The sequence below is a fragment of the Phycodurus eques genome, chromosome 11, assembly GCF_024500275.1.
Source record: "Phycodurus eques isolate BA_2022a chromosome 11, UOR_Pequ_1.1, whole genome shotgun sequence".
NCBI classification, from domain to species: Eukaryota; Metazoa; Chordata; class Actinopteri; order Syngnathiformes; family Syngnathidae; genus Phycodurus; species Phycodurus eques.
The window spans coordinates 28064206-28080517 of NC_084535.1; the positions used below are offsets into that span (position 1 = coordinate 28064206).

A 16312-nucleotide genomic window follows, 5' to 3' on the forward strand; every position below is an offset into this window, starting at 1 on the left:
ATGTACCTTTCAGCATTAATGATGCCTTCGCAGATGTACAAGTTATCCATGCAATGGGCACTAACACACCCCCACACCATCACAGATGCTCGATTTTGAACTTTGCGCTGATAACAATCCGGATGGTCCTTTTCCTCTTTGGAAGACTCAACGTCCATGATTTCCAAAAACAATTTGAAATGTGGACTTGTCAGAATACAGCACACCTTTCCACTTTGTGTCAGTCCATCTAGTACTGGACTTTGATTTGTACACTGGTGCACAGCCATGTTAGAAATGGGAAGAACTGTTCCCACAAAGTTGGGAGCAGGAAATTGTCCAAAATATTGGCTCCTTAGTTCCAGTGAACAGAACTTTGAAGGATTCAGGATACCAAGAGCTTTTGGATAATTCAATGCTTCCAACTTTGTGGGAACAGTTTGGGGATGGCCCCTTCCTGTTCTAATGCACAAAGCAAGGCCCATAAAGGCATCGATGAGAGCGTTTCGTGTGGATGAACTTGACTGGCCTGCAGAGAGTACCGACGCCAACCTTTGGGATGAATTCGAGTGCATACCGAGAGCCAGGCCTTCTCGTCCAACATCAGTGTGTGACATCACAAATGCGCTTCTGGAAGCATGGTCAAAAAGTCCCTACACACACACACACCTAAACCTTGGGGGAAGCCTTGTCAGAAGAGTTAAAGCTGTTATAGCTGTAAAAGGTGGACCGATGTCATATTAAAACATATGGATTAAGAAGGAGATGTCACTACAGATCATATGTCAAACTCTAGCTTTGTCGCCAAAATGTTATGTCTAATAATGCAAAGACAACAACTGTGGTGTACTCAAGTTGTTCGTTCTAACGCATACCAAGATACTGGCACGTGTGTCGCTTTACTTTCACTTCGCCCCCAGTATGAATCTTTTAAGACTTAGCGGCAATCGGAATAGCCTTTTGCCGCTATTCTCTTCCACCATGAGCTTATTTTTGTGCTCTTGGACCCACGCACACAAACACTGTGTCGCCTTGTTGGCTGGACATTTGGTTGCTTCCCGCGGCATTATAGTCTGGCGACGGCAGCAGATGGGAGAGTGTGAAGTCCTCTCTACGGAACACAAAATAAGACCTGCCGCTTTGTTGAAGCGAAACATGCAGAAGCTAATTACAGCAACGACGTTCAGCGTCATGGTAAGTTGTATTTGCAATCATTGTGTTTTGTTAGTTTGGTGCCGGTGCATCAAAATATGTCTCTCTGTGAAACCGATCCCTGGCGGACAAAATGGCTGCGACGGCTGCGCTGCCCCGAACAAACATCAATGACATCTTCGATGAATCGTCTTTGTAGACGTTCATCACATTATAGTCAACTACAAAAAAAAAAAAAAAAAACCCTAATCTATTGTATAGTCATACGAAATGAGTAACGAGTCACTCACACACTTACAAAGCCTTACCCCAGTTAAAGTTTGCATGAATGGGTTATTATCATTTATTATTCATATGTACGGTTGCAATGCTTACTTTTGAGGTCGAAAAGTACTTTGAGGAATGATTAGATGTACATTTTGTATCCTGGATAATACTGGCTTCACAACTGATGGCATTTTATAATAACATTTGAAGGACAAAATGTTTTTTGAAGACTTCACAGATTTGAAAAGATGTTTGATAATGCACAAATACTACAGATTAATTTGCTTAGAATCTACTTACCCTGGGCAATAAAGTTCTTTTCAAATTTATGTAGGAACTCAAGGTACAGAAGATCATCAGAAGTGAGGGCTTCTTCTCCCACAACAGCCTTCATGGCCTGAACATCCTTGCCAATAGCATAGCAGGCATACTAAAAGGAGCAGAATATATTGCAAGAAAATTAACAAAAAGGGGAAGAAAAAAAAAGCTTGGAAAGTTGCCGTTAAAAAAAATATATATATAAAACTTTGCTCTCAGTCCCCTTTTCATGTCATTCAAAGCTTTAACACACTTTTTATTTATCAGGATTGGAGGGAAAGAAAAAGCAGCGACATTGTATAGTTGTAATAAAATCGAGTTGTCAAGACAGTGAAGGCTGAAGTTAGCACCGAAATGCAAAAATGATTTTTTTCTTAAAACTGCTGCGCTTCCCCTGAGGTGTCCTTCACACTTTGCCCCCCAATTACTCCAATAGACTGCAACAGGACGTGCGTTACCAGCTGGTTCGAGACATCAGCGTGGTCCTTCCGGGTCATACCCTCCCCGATGGCAGACTTCATCAGACGGGATAGAGAGGGCAAAACATTGATGGGTGGGTAAATCTACAAGACAAGCATATTTGGGGATATGAATGAAAGAAAATGTTAACTATAAGTTTAAATAGACCAACATCACAACTTCACACGGCATCGGGGCACCCTACCTGACGGTTGTGCAGCTGCCTGTCCACGTACACCTGACCCTCAGTAATGTATCCCGTCAGATCAGGAATCGGATGGGTGATGTCTTTCAGGTGGGGTAAAAGTGTAATGTAAGTGGGGGAGGGGGGTGGGGTGGGAAGGGTTTATTTAGGTTTAAATGCTGGAATACATTCACAAAAATCAGTGCAAGCATTTAAACAAAGCCAAATATAGAACATAAAAATGCATAATTCAGCTTTCAAGTACTTATTTCTACCACCTTTCACTCTAAATCTAGCACCTGAGAACCACTAGGAAACCAGCAGTGTTCAGTAAAGGTCAACACACTAACCCACTTGTAATAGGGGATCTACTCTTCAACGAGGTATGAGTATGCACAACGCCATCTAGTTGCTATGGTAACCTCAGGCATCAGAAATGTCTTGTTAACCCATTTCTAATGCTTACAATGTTTTGCGTGATGACAGATCAACGGTTCAATTCCCAAATGAATAACCCACATCACGTACTTTGTCGGCAAAATTGTTGCGACCGACTTGGACGGGCAAAGATGTCCGCGGACACTTCTCCAAAGCCCTCAAGAGTGCGTACGCCCCGAAGTGTGCATAAAGCGTACGTACGAACATTTTCATGCAAAGAATGGCGACTTATCAAGTTGGGACTTAAAATTACATTTTTTTTTTTTTTTATTTACACCCAGCTGTGACCACACAAAATCTACAAAAACCGCACTAAGAAAGTCACCAAAGCCATCCGAGTGCACATCCAGCTTGTCGTCGCTGACATTTGTGGCCAGCGGGACATTTTAAAGGAAACTAGGAGACGTGACATATCACAATCGTCAAATAATGCCGACGTACACTTACACCCCTGGCCGCAATTTACATCCAGTTGCCATACAGACATCAGCAAAAAGCCAACATTTCAACAATGGACTCCCAAAACATACGGCAGCCATAGATTGCACTGCCATTTCAATTGTAGGACCATCGCACAACACATTGCAATCTATCAATGCGCAAATAATAACGTGCACGATTCAATTCATTGAAGAGAATAGCGCCGTGGACGCGTGCCCGCCTTCCAAGGGCTGCCGCGGTTGAGGATTGTTGGCTGCACGTACGGTATAATGACGTGTCCCCAGTAATGCTTGCAATACGGGTAATCCGCAACTGCTTGTCCTCCCCTTAATTAAAGATAGTCATCATCTGTGGGCCGTGACAGGTTTTCTTTTTTTTTTTTTGGCCATTGAGTTTGATGTCAAACCATTTATTTTGATTTCCGAGGCTGCTCTTTTCTCCGATTGATCGAATTAACAGCCGCGGTTCAATTCTCCCACAGCGCCATGACATTTTTTTCCCCCGACTGTGGGTGACACCTGCGTTAATTGTGCCCAACAGTAATCCGAGGTTTGTTTCTGTGATCCATAAAGTTAAATTACAGCTAAGTTACATTCCCCCTTCTCTGAAAATGTCCTCAATCAATGTTTTCTTCACCCTCTTTTCTGGAGAGGGAAGTCGATCTCTGCATCGTTGCTCCCATATGGTCAATAAGAGGCATTTCTCAAGGGAAACGTACTCGTTTACCTCGTCTGCGAGGTCGGCAGTTTAGAACAGGTGGGATTTAGCAACGCATTGCTTCCTGTTGTGCGCGCGTTTGATGGTTACACACTTTTTGGTGCATATATGTACACACTCTCAATTTCAGTCGTACGAACAAATTTAGAAACGGTTCCATCTGATTCACTCTGATAAATGAGGGCCCAGCACGTTGTATCAATTATTTCCAGAAGAGTGGAACCTATAACGGCTTTAAAGGGGGGGCACCTTCAAATTGTGCAGCACCTACCGTCATTGGGCATTGTGAGAATGGGGATCTGGGTGATGGAGCCATTCCTGCCCTCTATTCGGCCAGCACGTTCATAGATGGTGGCCAAGTCGGTGTACATGTAACCAGGGAAGCCTCGACGTCCAGGCACCTCTTCTCTGGCAGCAGACACCTTCAGGGTTGATATAAGGGTTGGTGATGAGTGAGAGGGCCACGTGAAAACTACATTTAACAACACCAAAGAATTTTTGAAATCTATTGGGGACATGCTCAAGTAGTGTCAGACAGGCTCCAGGACAAGTTACTCAATTTTGTTTCGAAATACATTCAACTTGTTTCAAGGCAACTGCTAAAAATGTGGAACGCCTGAGAAGAATTTAGTACGGCTTGAAACCGTTTTTCAACATCGCAGTTGTCCCGATTTTTTGGGCGGGCCGAAAACGGGGGCATGCTGACGCAGGCAGAGAACAGTAAGAGTAGCTCCTCCCCCACTAGATAAGCGACGAACGCCATCTGTGTGCATTCGCCGCGACTGCAAGTTACTTGGTCATCATAGCTCGGCTCATTTCTACCACCGCTACATTGTGCACTTAGCCATCGAGCTGTTCTTACAACCTGAAAAATAAAAGGCATTTCCCCTGAAGTGTTTTATGTTACTTAGACTACAGTGTCTGTTGTGGTGACCCGCGTGCGCCTCACGCGGTGGTAGCGTACAAGCTAACGTATTTGATTGCCAGGCGGACACGCCCACATGCCGACGATGTGCAATGCCAGCTGCCTCGAGTACTGGTTAACGTTTTTAGGTACTTGCATGACCGTTAAAACGCTTACAATATTAATTCAGGCATTGTGTACAGTTGTAACGGCTTTCTCGTGGTGACATTTTGAACGTGTAAAAATGATTAACACACCCGCAACCCTCACGAGGATAAGCGGTATAGAAAATGGAAGTAACCGTAAAAACAATTTTAATTCTTCAGGAGAAAATCATTTGCAGTTCAATGAGTGCCTGAATGTTTTGCCAAAATATCTTAAATAAAAGCTGAAAGCCAACACAAATCTTATGACAGTCAAGTGATGCGAAATTTACAAAGCAGCAAGTAACTCTTTTTTTTTTTTTTTTTTTCTCCCCTAAACAAAGTCAAGTGAATTCAGAGCAAAGGTGAAAGTACATCGCAGCCATTTATCCTTGGAGTCGCAGGCTAATGGTTGAGATGAGGGTTAAATACAACCTTTACATGCCTGAATAGGAATACGTTGTGTTTTTTTTTTTTGTCCTCAAGGCTCTTTGTGTGTTCTGAACGACACATCAAGCAATTCACATCTTAGCAAAGTAGGGAGTACACGGGTCAAGGTTAAGGTCATCACAAATGCACTATTAAAACCTGGAATGGTGCAGCCAGTGTATTGAGAAGCAAACTGTACAAAAAAAGGATGACGACAGGGACACAAAAGGGTGGGTAGCAAGAATCTGACTTTCAAGATCAAGCAAATGAAAGAAAAGGAACGGTTAACAGGGGAAGCAGTAATAGGGGCTGCGATGACGCAGGGCAGCATCTTTTTCTTGTAAAGCTTAACTGCTGATAAGGTCAGGTATTTCCAACGGAAAAGGGACACTTGATTTTCCATTTCCCCTACTCAAGGATGTCATAGTACCAATATTCTATTGTTGTGGTTGTATTGTTGGTATCAAACATCGTCTGTGTCCTCACTTCATCACCTCTAAATTAATATGAACATTTGAAAAAGAATGAGAAAATAAATGGAACACAAATTTATATTTCATTTCAATTGCTGGGGCGGTAGGGTGAGGACTGGTTAGCACAGCTGCCTCACAGTTGTAAGGACCCGGGTTCAAATCCGGCCTCGCCTATGTGGAGTTTGCATGTTCTCCCTCCACAGGGGTTGGACACTTTTTCACTTTTTTTTGCCCGCGGTGAGAGGCGCCGAGCAGGTGTGGGTATATTTATTGCCCCCCGGCTCGGCGTCTGTACGTTGGGATTCACCCCGGTGGACGAGAGGGTAGCCTCCTCCGCCTTTGGGTGGGCGGACGGGTCTTGACTGTTGTTTGTGCCCATGCACCAAATAGCAGTTCAGAGTACCCACCCTTTTTGGAGTCCTTGGAGGGGGTGCTGGAGACTCCATCGTTCTGCTGGGGGACTTCAATGCTCACGTGCGCAATGACAGTGAGACCTGGAAGGGCACGATTGGGAGGAACGCCCCCCCCCCCCCCCCCGATCTCAACCCGAGCGGTGTTCTGTTATTGGACTTCTGTGCTCATCACGGATTGTCCATAACGAACACCATGTTCAAGCATAAAGGTGTCCACACGTGCACTTGGCACCAGGACGCCCTAGGTCACAGTTCGATGATCGACTTTGTGGTCGTGTCATCTGACTTGCGGCCATTTGTCTTGGACACTCGGGTGAAGAGAGGGGAGGAGCTGTCAACTGATCACCACCTGGTGGTTGTTGGCTCCGATGGTGGGGGAAGATGCCGGTCCGACGTGGCAGGCTCGAACGTATTGTGAGGGTCTGCTGGGAACATCTGGCAGAATCCCCTGTCAAAAGGAGTTTCAACTCCCACCTCCGACAGAACTTTGCTCATGTTCCGGGGGAGGCGGGGGACACTGAGTCCGAGTGGACCATGTTCTGCGCCTCCATTGCTGAGGAGGCCGAACGGAGCTGTGGCCGTAAGGTGGTTGGGTGCCTGTCGTGGTGGCAATCCCCAAACCCGTTGGTGGACACCAACGGTGAGGGATGCCCTCAAGCTGAAGAAGGAGTCCTATCGGACCTTTTTGGCCTGTAGGACTCCTGAGGCAGCTGATGGGTACCAGCTGGCCAAGCGGAATGCAGCTTTGGTGGTCACTGAAGCAAAAACCCGGGGGTGGGAGGAGTTCGGTGAGGCCATGGAGAAAGACTTCCGGACGGCTTCGAGGAAATTCTGGTCCACCATCCGGCGTCTCAGGAGGGGGAAGCGGTGCACCATCAACACTGTGTATAGTGGGGATGGGGTGCTGCTGACCTCGACTCAGGACTTTGTGAGTCGGTGGGGAGAATACTTCGAAGACCTCAATTCCACCGACACACCTTCCCATGAGGCAGCAGAGTCTGGGTTCTCTGAGGCGGGCTGTCCTATCTCTGGGGTTGAGGTCAGCGAGGTGGTTGAAAAGCTCCTCGGTGGCAAGGCCCCGGGGGTGGATGAGATTGGCCCGGAGTTCCGAAAGGCTCTGGATGTTGTGGGGCTTTCCTGGTCGACACGCCTCTGCAACATCGCATGGACATCGGGGACAGTGCCTCTGGATTGGCAGACCAGGGTGGGGGGTTCCAATCACAGACCGGGGTGGGGGGGGGTTCCAAACACGCTCCTCAGCCTCCCTGGTAAGGTCTTCTCATCGTTTGCACAATTGTCCCCAAAAAAAAAAAAAAAAAAAAAGAATGTACCAGACATTACCAGACTAGCAACCCTTTATTGCTCAGTGACTGTTTTTTTTCTTTTTGTCAAAGTCTTTATGTCTCAAAAGTGTTCTCTGTCAATTGACTGTCTGTTGTCGTACTAGAGCGGAGACAAATTCCTTGTGTGTTTTGTGGACATACTTGGCAAATAAAGACGATCCTGATTCTGATTCAGGGGTGCTGGAGAGGAACGTCCATCGGGAAGTCGAATCTCAGATTCAAGAGGAGCAGTGTGGTTTTCGTCCTGGCCGTGGAACAGCGGACCAGCTGTACACCCTCGGCAGGGTCCTCGAAGGTGCATGGGAGTTCGGCCAACCAGTCTACATGTGTTTTGTGGACTTGGAGAGGGCGTTCGACCGTGTCCCTCGGGGAGTCCTGTGGGGGGTGCTTCGGGAGTATGGGGTACCGAACCCCCTGATACGGGCTATTCGTTCCCTGTACGACCGGAGTCAGAGTTTGGGCCGCATATCCGGCAGTAAGTCGGACTCTTTTCCGGTGAGGGTTGGATTCTTCCAAGGCTGCCCTTTCTCACCTTTCCAGTTCATAACTTTCATGGACAGAATTTCAAGGTGCAGCCGAGGCATAGCGGGGGTCTGGTTTGGTGGCCTCAGTATTGCATCTCTGCTTTTTGCAGATGATGTGGTTCGGTTGGCTTCATCAAGCCGTGATCTCCAACTCTCACTGGAGCAGTTCGCAGCCGAGTGTGAAGCAGCTGTGATTAGAATCAGCACCTCAAAATCTGAGACCATGGTCCTCCGGAAAAGGGTGGCGTGCCCTCTCCAGGTCGGGGATGAGATCCTGCCCCAAGTGAAGGAGTTAAAGTATCTTGGGGTTCACGAGTGAGGGAAGAATGGAACGGGAGATTGACAGGTGGATCAGTGCAGTGTCTGCAGTGATGCAGACTTTGTATCGATCCGTTGTGGTAAAGAAGGAGCTAAGCCGAAAGGCGAAGCTCTCTATCTACGTTCCGAACCTCACCGGAAAGAACAAGATCCCGGATACAAGCGGCCGAAATGAGTTTCCTCCGCAGGGTGTCCGGGCTCTCCCTTAGAAATACGGTGAGACGCTCGGTCATCCGGGAGGATCTCAGAGCAGAGCCGCTGCTCCTCCACATTGAAAGGAGTCAGATGAGGTGGCTGGGGCATCTGATTCGGATGCCTCCCGGACGCCTCCCCGGTGAGGTGTTCCGGGCACGTCCCACTGGGAGGAGACCCCGGACACGCTGGAGAGACTACGTTTCCCGGCTGGCCTGTGAACGCCTCGGGATCCCTTCGGAAGAGCTGGATGAAGTGGCTTGGAGAGGGAAGTCTGGGCGTCCCTGCTAAAGCTACTGTCCCCGTGACCCGACCTCGGATAAGCGGTAGAAAATGCATGGATGGATGGATGGACAACGTCCCAACTGCATTGGAATTGGGGTTGTACATTGTTGAGTCAAAATGTATTCTAAGTCGAATAGTCATCTTCATGGTATTTTCCCCAAGTGTTTAATCTATATAAGCTATGAGGGCTGAAATTAACTTTTCTACCATATTCTAATTCATTGAGATGTACCTGTATGTTTATCGCTCAACAAAAAACAACTTTTTCCCATAACATGTCGCAAAGGAACAAAAGGAAAGTGCAGAAAGTGTAATTGAGCTACCAAGTGGGGACTTTTCTTTAAATCATTCAGCCCTGTGACAAAAAAATAAATAATAATAATTGTAAAAATGAAGAGGCAGATACATTGTTGAGTCATATTCTAAGTCTCATAGTCTAATATAAATTGTGCTATGTGACCTACACACGTGGTGCCCACTTCTTGTCTGTTCGCATTAAAGCTGCTGTGAAAAGGGCTCAATAATGACTGAATTTATTTCGGCTTCTAAAAGGAAATGGTCCGAGTTGAATGCCAGCTGTGGCGGGATGGACAAGAAGGCTCTGCAGTGGGTTAGATCAGTCCACTCATAAAAAAATCATCGACTGTCTATTCTGTATCTCGACAAAGCCTGTGTCATCATCAAACTGTACTTCCTGGTAACCATCTCTCCCCTGGTAAGCACCCTCGATTACTGTATACTCCACTATTACCATGAAATGTCAATTTATTGCATCTATATTTGAAATTATAGTGGTGTGAAAAAGTATTTGTCCCCTTCTTAAATTATTATTTTGGGCATAGTTTCCCCACTTTAATAATCATCATACACATGTAAATATCAAACAAAGATAAGCCAAGTAAACATAAAAGACAGTTTTTAAATGGTGGTTTATTTTGGCGGGAACAAAAACGATTCAAAGCTACCTGGCCCTGTGTGACAAAGTAACTGCCCCCCTTGTTAAATCATGAATTAACTGTGCCTAATCTCATTTTTTGAAAAGATGAGCTGCGATTGGCTGGCAACCAGTGCAGGGTGTAACTCGCCTCCTGCCCGATGATAGCTGGGATAGGCTGGATAGATTTTAAAAACATGCACCTAATGCCATGATCCAAAATATTCAAGAACAGATGAGAAATAAAGTGATTGACATCTATCAGTCTGTACAAAGCAATTTCTAAACCCTTAGGACTCCAGCGAACCACGGTGAGAGCGGTTATCCACAAATGGAAAAAACATGGTGAACCTTCCCAAGAGTGATCGGCCTCCAAAGATTCGCCCAACAGCACATCGACTACTCATCCAGAGGTCATAAAGGAACCCAGGACAAAATCTAAAGAACTGCAGGCCTCCCTTGCCTCAGTTAATTAAGGTCAGTGGTAATGACTCAACATTAAGACTGGGCAAAAATGGTATCCAAGGTGGAAACCACTGCTGACCATAAAGAAAATAAAGGTTCTTCTTACTTCAGCAAACTAAAGTTAAAAAAAAAAAAAACATCTGAACGATTACCAAGAAACTTGGCGAGCATTTTCTATGGATTGATGAGACGAGAGACAAAACGAAATAAATACAAATATTTTGAGAAGAAGGGCAAATACTTTTTCACGGGACTGTAGATCATGTAAGCTACCATCGTTTTCATCGTGCATGTATAGTATACACGGCTGTCAACAGGAGTGGTATTTGATTGACAGTTAATAGTTGAGCAAGGCATCGTTTCAGCATGTTCAGCACACATGCCCACGGCACTTGACAGCAGGGCTTCATTTTTCACAATCTTCAAGACTCATTTTATATACTTATGTTAACATATATATACACGATTGTTTTTAATCATTCAAATTTGGCGTGGTTGTTAATGACACTCCTCTCTCTGCGGAGTGTCAAATTTACAAGAGATACTTACTTTTCGTTTACTCAAGTCTTTAACCGCACTATATTTAACAAAATAAAATAAAAAATACGGTGTTGGTTACAAATCCAGCAATATGAAAATTCTGGATATTAGCCAGCTGGGGTAGACGTGTTACCTCTCTCAGAGCCTCAGCGTAGGAGCTCATATCGGTGAGAATGACCAGGACGTGCTTCTCGCACTGGTAAGCCAGATATTCTGCTGTAGTCAAAGCCAGGCGAGGGGTAATGATACGTTCAATCCTAATTGGTAACAGAAAGATGGGGGAAAGGGAAAATTGAAGAGCCAGTGTTGTATTCAATATAGAAACCGCTCGTACAGTCTTGCTGTAATATAACGCTCGTAAGTCATCAAGTGTGACTGAATCTTACGTGGGATCATTGGCGAGGTTCAAGAAAAGGCAAACGTTATCCATCGAACCATTTTCTTCAAAATCAGACTTGAAGAAACGAGCAGTTTCCATGTTGACCTGAGAGAGACACGGATAAACATTGTCAATGGCGCACCATAACTGCACATTTTATATCTTGTCTTTGTCGTGTATTCAATTAAATATAGGTTGAACATGATGGGCAAATCATTGTATTCCGTTTTTATTGATGTTCGACACAACGTCCCAACTTCTTTGGGATTGGGGTTGTAGATGGAAAAAACATATATATGCACCTGGTTGAAAAACAACTGACGGCGATGGAAAACAAAAACAGAGAACGTTTTGTTGGATATTTAACTGCAGTTATTTATTTATTTATTTTTTTATTTATTTTTTCAGAGAGTAACAGTGATTGCGCTGATGTATCTAAGGTCTCATAAGGATATATTCAACAATATCAATCCAGGCAAACAATCAGATTATAAAATGATGACACGAGTTATATTATGCTGCACATTTGAAGCTTTCAGTTGCATCAGGTGTCCAAACTACGGCCTGCGGACCATTTGCAGCCCACCGTCCATTTTTTTGTGGACTGCAGCGGCATGTACTAAAAATAAGATTTCACAAAGTCCGCAATCCTACCTTTCCCAGCCTTGAAATATTGCTACGGGGGGCAGCGCGCGGGCTTGTTTGCCGCATCTCTCACCTCCAAAGAGACTGGATGACAAGAGGATTCACTCCGTGCGTTGGTCTCAGAACTTGGCTGAGTTTGTTTAAAGAGGAATGAAAAGAGTGAACCATATTGTCACTGATCCAGCCGACTTGTATCGTGCCGCAAGACTAAAACACGAACAGAAATATTAAAATATTAAAATGTAAGGCATCTGATTTAAAACAGTGACAAAGCCCAAAATGCTTTCGAGTGCATACATAGTGTTTTTATTATTCATTGAAATTTGGCAGGCGTTAAGACATTTTGGGCCTCTTTAGTGGGATAATGACTCCATACCTCTGTGCCAAATGTTTTTTTAAGTGCAGTTTTTGCGAACTTAGCCCGAGTCTGATTAAATGTTTTGATTTATCCAAGATATTTTATTGATTGTTCTACATTTCAATGCCAATGTTCAATCTTCTTTAGAATTGAAAGTTAATTGTTCCTTTAAAAAAAAAAAAAAAAAAAAAAAATAGATGTACTTGAATTATTATGCTCTATAATATCATATCATTGGCATAAAAAAAGATCAACAATGATAACATCATTTATCATGATAGCTTTTGGGAAAATATAGCCTAAAAAAAATATATAAAAATTAAAAATTGCCATCGTGGCAGGCTGAAACATAATATATTGAGAGAAAGCAAGCGCGATGGATAACAGAAATATTTGTACAAATTATACAAATAAAAATCTGCAATATAGCGGGACCGCGAAGCAACAAGCATCATATAGTGGAGGATTACTGTATCTATACTCCGTGATGATAAGTTGCAGCGACTCATTGTTCCAAGGCTGGGACTCATTGTTTCCAGACATGTGCATTCTGGAATGCACATAGTCTCAAGTGTAAAATGATCCAAGAAAAAGTCACATTTTGAGGTGGATTCTGACAAAGCAGCAGCAGTTTGTTTTCAACTGTAAATGATCTATCCAATAGATTAAATTGGGAAAAATGTGACATGTCATCTCAGACAACATGAAGATATTTTATGACTGAGATTAAATAGGAAGCTCTGGAATCAATGTAGTATTTCTTTGGATTTTTTTTACCCCAAAAGAAGGGCAATTTATAAAAACTGCGACGTTACTGGCAAACTCTCCTGTTGGAATCATCCCAATGGGTTGTGAAATGGGGGGGGGGGGGGGGGGGGGGGGAGTATTTAGCAAGTGAAGCAAATTGGGAGTTTGGTAAAGGTCAACCTGTCACAAAAGGCAGGCGGGAGGGGCAGCTGAAGGGGAGAGAATTTGATACTGCCAGGATGACAGTGTTAAGGGTCTCTTGAATTAGTAACCTCTACATGGCAGGAGGATATGCTCAGAGGTGCAGAAGTAACAAGAACGACTTAAAGGTTAAATCACCTAATGAATAAAAGACTGAAAGCAAAGTGGAAGAAAGGACACTGGCTGTCATGTCACGGTTAAGAGGTGGATTAGCGCCACAGATGTGCATGACAGAAAACATGTCGGCTCGATGCTTTAATTTTCCTACTTACCCCCATGGCAGCAAACACAATGGCAAAGTTTTCCGAGCTGTAGTCCATTACATCCTTGGACTTCTGCACCAAACCGGCTTGTCGACAGATCTGGGCTGCAATCTTGAGAGACGGAAAATGTGTTTATAGCCACACAAAGAAGACTTTTTTTCTTTTCTAATAACAGATGAACGGATGTTCACGACATCATTTTGACAGCCGTCGTATCAGGAAGATTATTACAGTTATTACAGCTGTTCTTATAACAGTTAAACAATAAGATGCAGGTTAAAAAAAAATACAACACACACACATACACTGAACAAAAATATATACGCAACACTTTTGTTTTTGCTCCCATTTTTCGGGAGCTGGACTCCAAGAGCTAAACCTTTTTCTACACACACACAAAAGGCCATTTCCCTCAAATATTGTTCACAAATCTGTCTAAATCCGTGCTCGTGAGCATTTCTCCCTTGCCGAGATAATCCATCCCACTTCACAGGTGTGGCATATCAAGATGCTGATTAGACAGCATGATTATTGCACAGGTGTGCCATAGGCTGGCCACAATAAAAGGCCACTTTGAAATGTGCAGTTTTATCACACACCACAATGCCAAAGATGTCGCAAGTTCGCAGGGCGCGTGCAATTGGCATGTTGACTGCAGGAATGTCCGCCAGAGCTGTTGCCCGTGAATCCAATGTTCATTTCGCTACCGTCAGCCGTCTCCAAAGGAGTTTCAGACAATTTGGCAGTACATCCAATCGACCTCATAAACTGCAGACCACGTGTAACCACACCAGCCCAGGACCTCCACATTCAGCATGTTCACCTCCAAGATCGTCTGAGACCAGCCACCCCGACAAAGAATACCTGCACAAACTGTCAGAAACCGTCTCAGGGAAGCTCATCTGCTTGCTCGTCGTCCTCATCGGGGTCTCGACCTGACTGCAGTTATTCGTCGCAACCGACTTGAGTGGATGCTCTTGATCGGCGCGTACGACAGCGTGTTCCAGTTCCTGCCAATATCCAGCATCTTCGCACAGCCATTGAAGAGGAGTGGACCTTCCACAGGCCACAATCAACAACCTGATCAACTCTATGCAAAGGAGATGTGTTGCACTGCGTGAGGCAAATGGTGGTCACACATTTTAGAGTGGCCTTTTATTGTGGCCAGCCTAAGGCACACCTGTGCAATAATCATGCTGTCGAATAAGCATCTTGATATGCCACACCTGTGAGGTGGGATTGATTACCTCGACAAAGGAGAAATGCTCACTAACACAGATTTAGAGAGAATTTGTTGAAATCTTTGCAGATTTATTCAAAAAACTAAACTGAAATATCACACAGCCATCAGTATTCGGACCCTTTGCTCAGTATTTAGCAGAAGCACCCTTTTGTGCTAATACAGCCACGTGTCTTTTTGGGAATGATGCAACAAGTTTTTTACGCCTGGATTTGGGGATCCTCTTCCGTTCCTCCTTGCAGATCCTCCCCAGTTCTGTCAGCTTGGATGGTGAACAGCCATTTCTAGGTCTCTCCAGAGATGCTCAATTGGGTTTAAGTCAGGGCTCTGGCTGGGCCATTCAAGAACAGTCACGGAGTTGTTCTGAAGCCACTCCTTTGTTATTTTAGCCGTGTGCTGAGGGTCACTGTCTTGTTGGAAGGTGAACCTTCGGCCCAGTCTGAGGTCCTGAGCACTCTGGAGAAGGTTTTCATCCCGGATATCCCTGTACTTGGCCGTATTCATCTTTCCTTCGATTGCAACCAATCGTCCTGTCCCTGCAGCTGAAAAACACGGTGATCTTGGGGTTCTTCTTTACCTCTCTCACCAAGGCTCTTCTCCCCCGATTGCTCAGTTTGGCCGCATGGCCAGCTCAAAGAAGGGTTCTGGTCGTCCCAGACGTCTTCCATTGAAGGATTATGGAGACCACTGTGCTCTTAGGAACCCTACACAGCAACGTGTCACAGCAGAGGGTCTGAATACTTATGGCGGTGTGATACAAGTTTTTCTTTTTTAATAAATCTGCAAAAATGTCAATATGGGGTGCCGTGTGTACATTGAGGAAAAAAATGAACTTAAATAATTTTAGCAAACGGCTGCAATATAAGAGTGAAAAATTTAAGAGGGTCTGAATACTTTCCGTATCCACTGTGCACACACACACACACACACACACACACACACACACACACACAGAGAGAGAGAGAGAGAGAGAGAGAGAGAGAGAGAGAGAGAATCTTAAAAATAACTAATTTGCTTGCTGGATTTTATAATTAATATTTCCAGATAGGTGAGGAACCCTGTCTAATTGTCTTGTAAGGCAGGTGTGGTATTTGAGACCACTGGTGTAGAAAGTCAAGAGTAGGCAGCCTCCCACTCCGCTGCCGACTCTGAGAGGAATTTCATGCTTTTCACTTGATGTGTGTTGATCCGAGCTGACCCCACGATGCACCCTGGGAGTAGGCACCTGGTCCATAGAGCAAACCCCCACATGAATGGCCTATGTGACATGTACTTAATTAAATAACCAGCCAGGTTTTCACACCATCCAGATGGCACGACAAGTGGGCCATCATTAGGAGGGCTACACAAGCCGTGTTTGTTTGATCAATTCTACAGTAGGACCCTTTTGATCAGGCAATTATGAAGTGGGAATGAGATTAGGGATGGCGGCTGCATTTGTTTTTATAATACAATGATAATTAAAGAAACTGATGCTATTGCGTCATCCCTTTTTTTTTTTTTTTTTTTTTTTTTTTTACCTCCGATCTTTCAGTTTTCTGTACCTTTAATTTGACAAAAT

At 44.5% G+C, this 16312-nt stretch overlaps 1 protein-coding gene across 1 annotated transcript in view; it reads right to left on the reverse strand.

Moving 5' to 3' along the window:
* Positions 1–16312, reverse strand: part of atp6v1ba (ATPase, H+ transporting, lysosomal, V1 subunit B, member a) — a 43137-nt gene that overhangs the window by 1979 nt on the left and 24846 nt on the right. The window contains exons 7-13 of the mRNA XM_061689396.1: positions 13521–13622; positions 11305–11402; positions 11052–11175; positions 4227–4377; positions 2381–2463; positions 2175–2279; positions 1699–1828 (exon numbers count right to left, since the gene is read on the reverse strand). Of these exons, the coding sequence (XP_061545380.1) occupies positions 1699–1828; positions 2175–2279; positions 2381–2463; positions 4227–4377; positions 11052–11175; positions 11305–11402; positions 13521–13622 (793 nt within the window). The remainder of the gene's footprint in view (positions 1–1698; positions 1829–2174; positions 2280–2380; positions 2464–4226; positions 4378–11051; positions 11176–11304; positions 11403–13520; positions 13623–16312) is intronic.